Here is a 10,000-nt window from a genome sequence, read left to right on the forward strand (position 1 = left end):
TTAGCTCATATTTCTCCTTTTGAACTTTCATTTAGGACTAGGTCAACAAAGGACAATTCTGTTTCGAAAGGTGGATGTCTCAGAAATGACAGGCAAGAAAGAGGCAACTGACTGACAGTGGTTCTGCAACCCCTGCATTAAGTGTAATACGCCACATTCAGAAAAGGACATAATAACTGAAAATAGAGCTTCTGGTAAATTGGGGACCTTGGACTCTACAGCTCCATATCCACATCATCTTCCATTTGACTCTGGAGACATGTATTAAGAAGTTCTAAAGACCTCCACACCCCTGAGGTGGCTGTAGTTCTCTAGGGCAATTTCTGCTATTTCTTCTTTAACTGTGAAAATTCCCTTGGATGATAGGCTATGCAGACCAGGATATATGATCTGGGGTGCTCTACTGAGACCTTTACATTGTGGTGTGGGGGAACAAGGGGATGCGACCATAAATATGTGATTACATGGGCAAGGTAGCAGCACAGGTGATGGTTCGTAGCCGTTCTGGGATATCAGATTCAAGAAAAGAGGTGAGTTTGTATAATCAGCTATGTCACTAAAATTATCAGGAACAAGATGGGCTAAAGGAAAGTGTTCATCCTTGTCAGGCTGAGGTCCTCCACTGAGAAAACTGAGGGGCAGTTTCTGGAGGTCTCTTATCACATGCTATAAGGCATTACACATTGTTGTCCCTCAAAAAAGAGCCAGCTTTCTTTAGCACCACTGAAAAATGAGGCGGTTTTTGACCTAAACTGGTCCAGTTCAGGAATGAAGAAAAAAAAAATACTGTCCAATAATAAGATTGCGAAATCAGGGGTTTTCGGGCAAGGTAAAGTATCATGTGTTAACTTGCTTCCAAAACCAAATTTGTTTTCTGGGTTCCTGTGGGAAATCAGAGGATGTTATAAACTGAGTCATGCAGTTTTTGGCTTTAGCAAGCGCACAATTGATATAAATAGAGAAACACTGGTGAGTCTTGGACAGAAGGCAGAGATTGAGAGGTCTTCTAGCAAGGGCTGATAGGACAAGAAGGCAAAGATGAAGACAAAGATCCTTTCTTTCCTTGGGTTACTATATGTTGCATGTTCTTGTGCTTTCCCAGTGGGTCCAGAAAAGGAAAATGAAGATATGCAGTTTGCTAAGGTAAGGACTACAGGAAGAACTTAAAAAATAATTAATTGTGAAAATGAACACAGTGATGTGTTAATGTTCTAGAATATTTTATTAACAACTCTCTGCATTTGAAAAGAAACATTTATGTTCTTAGCTGTTGCTTTTTCCTCCCCATCAGAAATACCTGGAAAATTTTTATGATTTTAAGGAAGAGAAAAGTTCTCTCTTTAAAGCAAAGGACTTCAATCGCATGGCTGACAAAATCCGAGAAATGCAGTCATTCTTTGGGCTAGAGGTGACTGGGGAGCTGAACCATAAGACAGTGGATATCATGAAGCAGCCTAGATGTGGAATACCGGATGTCCGTTCATACAGCACCTTCCCACAGAGCCCTAGGTGGAAGAAAGAAGATGTGACTTATCGGTAACACACACTAAAGCATGTTTGGCTGTACAGCACTGAAAAGCTTTGTGAACACTTTCTGCTTTGTGGCAGAAGTGATGTCAACACGTTCTTTATTATTTATTCCTGTATTTCCCTATATAAAAGCTCCATTCAGAATGAAATGGCCATGAATGTGAGAACTATTCATATCCTTTGCTTTAGGCTTCTAAACAGTGATGAAAATACCAAATAGAAGTTTACATTAGTTAGTTAGCAGCCTACTAAATAATAAATTCAGTGCATAAAAGGGTTATAACTGAGAGCGCATGTTAGTATTTCTGAAAGACATGAAAGAAAACTGAAAACTTCCTCTGTTATGTAAGCAAATGATTGAAAATAAACAATCTGAGACACACAAATGATAATAACCACTGATTAAAATATTTGACCTTGATACTTTGTGCTCCAGCCATATGTGATATGGTTGCTTTTAATTCTTTCTCCTTATTTCACAGGATTTTGAACTACACTCCCGACATGCTACAAGAGGATGTAGAGGAAGCAATTGCAAAAGCTTTCCAGCTCTGGAGCAGTGTGACCCCTTTGAGATTCACCAGGGTCTACAGTGGTCAAGCAGATATAATGATCTCCTTTGCATCTGGATGTAAGGGAACTCTTTTGCTAGTGTGTAAGCAATTTTCACTTTTTCTTACAGACATGATGAAAAGCATCACCTTTTCCCCCTCTTATTTTTAGTTCACGGTGACTTCTATTCCTTTGATGGTCCAGGAGGAACTCTGGCTCATGCCTACCCACCTGGCAGTGGGATAGGAGGAGATGCCCACTTTGACGAAGATGAAAACTGGACCAAATTTACTACCTATAGTGGTAAGTAGCCCTAAATATTACAATGTCTGGTTTTTATTATATGGCGTGTCTTGAAGACATTGTAAAGTCACAGAACCTATGGCAGTAGTTCCAGTACTTATGGAGATGTAAAATGTCAGTGCAATTTATTTCGACCTGGGCTGCAGTCAGGACAGTCCCCTGAAGTTAACGCACAGACTGCAATTACAGCTCCATTGAAGGAAATGGGATTAGCATGAAACTGCTATGTTAGGTAATCATGACATTGTAAGGCAGGAGATTTTCACCCTCAGGTAATGACTGTAAAAGTTGGAATATTGAGATCTCACTTTGCAAAAGTTAAAGTTTTGCATAACTTTAAATAAGAAGAAAACAAAGGAAAAAAAACAATCTTGAGTTGGTAAACACAATTAAATAAAACAGTGAGGTGCTCTGGTTTTCAAGCAATGTCCAGGGATGATATTACATGCTACTGGCCTTTGTGAATTAGTTACCAGATTTTGCTGTTTCATTAAGATTGTGAACAACATATCATGTATGAGAGAATGGCACCTGTATCCCACTATTATGCGGGAGAATTTATTAGTTCTTTGTGCTGGATTTTTTTTAGGGTACAACTTATTTCTTGTTGCTGCTCATGAGTTGGGTCACTCACTAGGTCTTGGTCATTCCAATGTCTTTGGTGCTTTGATGTATCCTATATATATGGCCAGGGATACAAGGAACTACAGGCTTCCTCAGGATGACATTGATGGCATTCAGGCCCTCTATGGTAAGCCAGATCCATCGTTTTTTAGTGGATGATGGGTAAACATTTCTAATGAATTTTACTGAACAGCTAAAATGTATTGAACTTTCTGCTGCAAGGATACTGAGGCTTAATTTCATGATATTTTTGGGGCAAATGTCTTGATTTCTTTGTGGCTAAGAGTCTACATTTGCAAAATAGAATCTGTGGGCTGTATCCATGACAGTGAGTCAAAAGATAAGAGAGCCTTTCTACAATGATACCAGGTTGTGTCTGTAGTATTAAACTCATCTTCCACAAAAGGGTGGTCACATGCCTTTAGGAAATGGTCTTTGCTCTACCTTAGCCCCTGAGCACATACAGTTTAATAATTTGCCAGGACAAAACAATGCCAGAGACCATTTTAACAGTCAGTGTCATGGATTAAATTGCCCAGGAACTTTTTCTGGCGTTAATTTGCTAGATGAATTCTAACCTTAACAAACCCATGCATTTGGCTCCATACGGCACATCCTGAAGCTCTGCAACATGAAACTCTAATTCACCTTCCAATTCTACACTTATTTATTTCCCAAAGGACCCCCCAGGGAATCTTCTGCACTTCCAACGAAAGCTTTTCCCCCACAAGAACCAACTGAAATGACACCTGCAGAAGCACCAACTGAAATGTCACCCCGGGAAGAGCCAACAGAAATGACGCCCTCCAAACCCCCCACAAGACCAGAGGACTGTGACCCTCATTTGACTTTTGATGCTATCACCACTCTCCGTGGGGAAATACTGTTCTTCAAAGACAGGTAAGTGTTTTCATTTCTAGCAACACATTTTTGTGAGATTCACAAAGGCAAAGCATAATGTTCAGTTCAAGGAATTTATCTTCCCTTGGTAATAAAGGAAGGTATTTCTTTCTGAAAGTATTAAAGCAGCTTTGCAAAATTTTTCTAGCCCAGCCAGGCTAGGTGAGTAATATGGTTACTGACAGGTGAGTAAAATGTTTTAAGCCATCATACATCATCATCCATGTCTCTTAAAATTGTGCAAGGCTGAATAATCCCAGTGTCATTCCTGAGCCTGCAGCTCCTTTGTGCCCAGCGCTGTCCTTAGCACACCATCCCGTGCAAGGGTCAGGGAGCTATGAAATGTGTCAGACTTTTGGTGGCACTCTGACCTAGGGGTTTGCACTGGACCACTGCCCAGTACTGTCTGTAGGGATCTCCTGCTGTTAGAGGTGTCCATGTTTTGGGCACACTCCTACACTGGGCACTGTAGCAGGTTGTCAGCTGGGCACATCCACTCTGGGGAGGGAGAACAGAATGTCAGGCCAGTATTTCACCCACTTCTTGAGTTGGTAACTGTGTTTTGATTGAACAAGCTTCCTTTGATGATGTAGGTCTGATATCCCTTCTAAAACACATGATGAAGCATTGTAAGTTGAAAACTTCATGATTTTCAGGGAAGGGGAGGAAGGAGCAATTCCTCCTTAAAACGGGTTTTAACATGTTTCTTAAGAATATTTAATGAATATTTATAGCCAAACTGAAATTAAGAGCACAGCTGTGCCTACCTGTATGTGACATGGTGAAGAGAAAGCTGTAATTGTCAACACTACCACAGACAACATATGTTGTCTTGGGCAACCCATCAGGGTGCCAGTGAAGAGATCTACAGGGCCAGTAGCTCTAGGGACCTCTGGTTGAGCCATGGAGCTGGAATAGATGACCTCCAGAGTTCCCTTCTAACCTCAGCTGTTTTGTGAGCCCAGAACAACCTGCAGTAAGGGTAAATATCTATGAGAGGGCAAGTCAAAGTAAAGCACTGTATCCCAAAAGGGGTGATACCTCTGCCTCATAGAGAAGACTGGCTCCAGCACTCAGAACAGTAGATTTAAAGTCCATTTCTGGGCTAAGACAATGAAACAATGCTATTTTCATTTCTATCAGCTATGTTTGGCGTAAAAGTCCATATTTCTCAAGCATTGAGCACGACACCATCTCCTCATTCTGGCCATCACTGGCAGCTGGATTTGATGCTGCTTATGAGGTTGACAAGAGAGATCGAGTGATATTTTTTAAAGGTATTTCTCTTACATTTCCATCAGTCCTTTTTTATGAATGAATAAGCTTATAATAGTACAGCTAACGCTATGTAATAATATTGGCAGCATCATTACATTACATTAACGCTAACGCTAATGCTAATACTAATAGAAGATATTCTTAATGTTTGTTTAAATCCATCTACATTTTGAAAATGCTGTTTCTGTCATTAACTAATGCTGCTTCACAACAGCCCTGCAAAATATAACACTCTTCTTCTCAATGAGAGAGGTCACAGCTGAGACAATCAGTTAAGTCATTTTAAAACATTTTTAAAAGTACCAGACACAGCTAGAAAATACGTTGAGTTCTAACTATTGAGTATATGACTATGAAAAGTGGAAAATCCAACAGCTCTGAAGTATTCAAACCTCTGTGTGCTCCAGAGGGTAATGTTCTCAGCTGGGTATCTGTGCAATTTGGTGGCTTTTCCTACACAAAAACTCTGCTGCTTTGATGGAAAGGAGCTCAGCCTTCTCAGGAATCCATACTAACTTTTTCTGATTTTCCTGCAGATGACCAGTACTGGGCTGTCAGTGGCTATAGCATAGAGCCAGGCTTCCCTAAGCCTATTCAGAACCTGGGCTTCCCCAGCAGCATTGGGAAAATTGATGCAGCTGTTCATGATCAAAATAACAAGAAAACCTATTTCTTTATAGGCAACAAGTACTGGAGGTAAGGCTCATTCCTCTATTGTACAGCAGATTATCAACATAGATTTTTAAAATGTCAAGTTGTATTAGTATTTGTACTTAACTTCATGGCCTTTTGTTGTCAGCCTTCTCAGCCAGTATAAAGCTAAAATTCATCTTTTCATGCAACAAAGTCTGTAACGCCTGAGATGATAAACACAACATCCACTTGCTCTTACCAGTCTGTGATTAACAAACAAATGAGCTTTGTTTACTCATCAGGAAACAGTATTACATGAACTTGTTTTAAAAGATAATGTAAGTAGACTTTGTCATCATGTCATGTATTCATTCAGTGGCTTTTAAGGGGCCAGAAGTGCTGCCTAAAACTTACAAATAACAAATCTACCAAGAAAGTTATTTTAATAAACAGTTCAGCTAAGCAGATGTGTTAGGTATATTAATCTGTAGTATTATCTTGAAAGAGTATTATTACACCAGAAGTTTACATTCCTCTCATGGGGTCACCTCATAGATTGAATGTTGTAAAATTAAAATACTCTGAATAGTTATTTAAGTTTATTGGTCAGTATAAACCCCATCAAGCCTTATCAGTCTCAAGGAATGGAAGTAAGCTATTTACTCTGATGTTATGAGAACAGCCTTGCATAGGCAAGTAAAGATATAAATATTCACACAGCCAGGATTTATAGAGTTCTATGAGATCACAGAGATTCACAGTTATGGATTTTCAGCTGAGAGTAGCCTTTTTTAGTAAAAACCCCACCTGGTTTCAACATTGAACATCGCATGCTTGTTTCTTGTTTTCATGTAATTTTTTTATTTAGTTTCAATGAAAATACCCAATCAATGGAAAGGGGATATCCAAGAAAAATAGCTGCTGACTTCCAAGGAATTGGCCACAGAGTTGATGCTGCCCTGCAGAAAAATGGTAAATAAATTAAAATGTAATTAAAAACAAAAGACAACCAACCAAAGCAAAAAAGGTGTATGTTTCAAATACATACATATATACAAAATGTTTGTTCTGTTTTGGTTTTTTTTAATTGCTCAAGAAAATAGCAAATGTATATCAAAGGGTACAGAAAAAGGAAATATTAATTTGTCAATATTTTATCCTTCCAATTCTAGGACATTTCTACTTTTTCCATGGATCAAACCAGTATGAGGTTGACATCAAGAACAAGAAACTTGTCCATATAATGAAAAGTAACAGCTGGTTTAATTGCTAGAAATACCAAGTGACAATGCGGGGCTGTATTTGTACCAGATATGGTTTTCCATGTTCCTTGGTTATAAACAATATCACTCAGCTGTTACTGTGCATCTGAGTCTGAAATGATGGCCTTTGGTGATTCTAATTTAAAAACCTTAAAAACATAAAACTTCATGTACAGTTTTAAGTTATTTTGTTTTCCAACTATTTATTAATCAAGTTGTTTTTGAGTAATAAAGTATTTTGCTTGAGTATAGCAATGTTTTTGTGTCTGGTTCAGCCTGCTGGAGACAAGGTATCTGATATAACCACACACAAGCCTGGACGGTGCCAGGACCCCACCACCATTTTTAGTAGGGCTTGTTGTCTGTAGGGGGAAAGTTAGAGAAAAGCAGAAGCAGATGAGCAGTTTCTACAGGCAACAAGAAATGCCCTGAGGGACAGAAGAGGGAAACAGACACTCAGAAGCAATGCAGGGGAGGTAGAAGAGGTAGGGGGAGATACTATGCAACAGTGTGGGAAGGGCTGCGGAGAGACTGATGGCTATGGCCTCACCTTCTGTGACCCCAGAGCACAGGGACAGAGGGGTCAGGGACTGGAGGGGGCTGTGTGCCTGCTGGTAGATGGGCAACATGGCAGTGGGCTGAGAGGATCTGTGCTCCAGAGCCACTGTGCGCGTTGGTGGTGGGCAGAGTCAGTGCAACAGGTCATGAGCAACCAGAGAGAAGAGTAGGTGTCCAGTTTGAGGGTGGAGGCAGCATTCAAACAGAGTGGGAAGTGATTGAGATATAGTTATGGGGTCCCAGGGAGTTAGGAGATTACCCCTGCTGAGCTGTGACCATATGCCTTGGGAACAGAGTGAGGGCTGACAGTCCATCTCGCAATGCTGGACCAAAAAAATGCTGACAAAAACCACTTTCGAGAGCAAACCAACCAAAGTGACACGAAAAAATAACTCATTATTTTAATGTAACTACACAAAGAATTACTACAAACCCTCCAGAGGAAATTTGGTGACACACAGACAAAAGCATGTGAGCTTCCTCCATCCACCTTGTTTGGGTGTCCCTCATAAGGCAATAGCTCAATGACTTAAACACCACTTGGGCTATAAGAAACTTTGACTGAAGTCCACCCTCTCTTTGAAAGGATTTAATCCCATCTCTCACAACACTGCTCTGATGCTGTGATTTACAAGGAAGTCAGCTCCTCACTATTCCTCTTTATGTAGAAGAACTGGCAAAGGCAGCAAGAAAAGATGGCAATGGCTGATGAAGATAGTTTTCCAGTTGCCACAACTCAAACCCTGTTAGGCAGAGGTGAGATTCGCTCCTGGTCTTCTTCACAGGGCAGATCCCTCGGACATCTGGTCAAAACACCTGCTAATATTGGTTGCACATTCCATCAGAGCCAAAGGGGCCTATAGGGATGCTGGGGAGGGACTCTTCATCAGGGACTGTAGTGACAGGACAAGGGGTAACGGGTAACTTAAACAGGGGAAGTTTAGATTGGATATAAGGAGGAAATTCTTTCCTGTTAGGGTGGTGAGGCACTGGAATGGGTTGCCCAGGGAGGTTGTGAATGCTCCATCCCTAGTGGTGTTCAAGGCCAGGTTGGATGAAGCCTTGTGTGGGATGGTTTAGTGTGAGGTGTCCCTGCCCATGGCAGGGGGGTTGAAACTAGATGATCTTGAGGTCCTTTCCAACCCTAACTATTCTATGATTCTATGTGTGTACCCACAGACCCACTGTAATAGATGAGACCAAGGACAAGCTGCTGAGATGCTGCCATGTCTGATTTTGGAAAACCTTTTCTCTACCATGTTCTGCTCCTCATGTATGTTTTATACCACGCTAAATATGCACTAAGCACTGCTAAAGCAAGGGCTAAAACCAACCTAAGTGAGAAATGAAGCCATGAATCTCAGCAGGGCTTGACAGTCAAGTAGGGACTTAACAGCTCAGCATTGCCACAGGGGCAGTGGTACACGATGGTGAAGTCATGGACTGACAAGTGTGTGAGCTCACCTGGCAGCAGTCCAGGCAGGGCAGAGACACAGGAAAACTGGTGCTGCCCCAACATCTTCCAGTATGTTTCTCAATACTTGTGGTGTTACACAGCAAGTCCAGAAGAAACTTCCGTCCAAGGACTTTAGATGCCCCCAGGGTTAGGCAGGGTGCTAGTAAGTACTGCTTGTATATAAATAATATAGTTAACTCCCTTTGATTTTGAAAGTGCCTATGCACTGACATCCTAACTAAATACTTTCTTGTACATGAAGCTTGCCTTCAGAAATCAGGCCTTAAGGCTCTTTCAGGTTGTTTGCTGAGACTTGAAAGTGGTTAAGAAGGAATCAGAAAGAACATTTCAGCAATGGTGATGCACAGCATTGACAATGTTTACAGTGACTCACCTTGGCAGTTATATTAACTTATTTCTTTTATACAAGGTTAGTTCTGTTTTTTAGTTATGACCCCAAGAAAACAGCTCAATAAAAATACTCTCCCCACCTCCTGTATTAATTAGCTTAAGCTACTAGCATGTGAAAAATAAATTATATTTACTTGGATGCAAAGCAGAATCTAGAATGTGTCCTGTGTTTTGGTCTATAATATGGACCATAAATGGGAAACAACATAGCATGGATAAGGGGACTAGTGAGATATGTTAACCATGGATTTTTCATCTGTATTTCTGTTTTGTTCATATCTTAAACTTTAGCACTGAAAGAACATTACCCTTGGTTTAGGAAAAGAAATAAAAATGATGGCAAATGGTATAATAATATGTAATTCAGATGGGTTTGGAAACAGGAGTGCTGGAGCTGCCTGTCTACACTTAGTGGTCAAGAGAAGATTTCTTGTAACTATGATTTTGTTATAACTCATAAATGATTTTTTGTGTTAGAGGTCTCTTGGATACC

The 10,000-nt window shown here is 40.5% G+C and overlaps 1 protein-coding gene across 1 annotated transcript; it reads left to right on the plus strand.

Annotated features, from left to right (window-relative positions):
* The first annotated feature begins 962 nt into the window (after positions 1 to 962).
* LOC136014003 (stromelysin-1-like) lies at positions 963 to 7,333 on the plus strand. Its single transcript, XM_065678688.1, has 10 exons — positions 963 to 1,143; positions 1,292 to 1,536; positions 2,013 to 2,161; positions 2,254 to 2,385; positions 2,975 to 3,136; positions 3,690 to 3,909; positions 5,053 to 5,186; positions 5,724 to 5,883; positions 6,689 to 6,792; positions 6,993 to 7,333. The coding sequence occupies exons 1-10, from the start codon at positions 1,039 to 1,041 to the stop codon at positions 7,091 to 7,093; spliced, it is 1,512 nt and encodes a 503-aa protein (XP_065534760.1). The 5' UTR covers positions 963 to 1,038; the 3' UTR covers positions 7,094 to 7,333.
* The last annotated feature ends 2,667 nt before the right edge of the window (positions 7,334 to 10,000 follow it).

The sequence above is a fragment of the Lathamus discolor genome, chromosome 4, assembly GCF_037157495.1.
Source record: "Lathamus discolor isolate bLatDis1 chromosome 4, bLatDis1.hap1, whole genome shotgun sequence".
In the NCBI taxonomy this organism is placed as follows: Eukaryota; Metazoa; Chordata; class Aves; order Psittaciformes; family Psittacidae; genus Lathamus; species Lathamus discolor.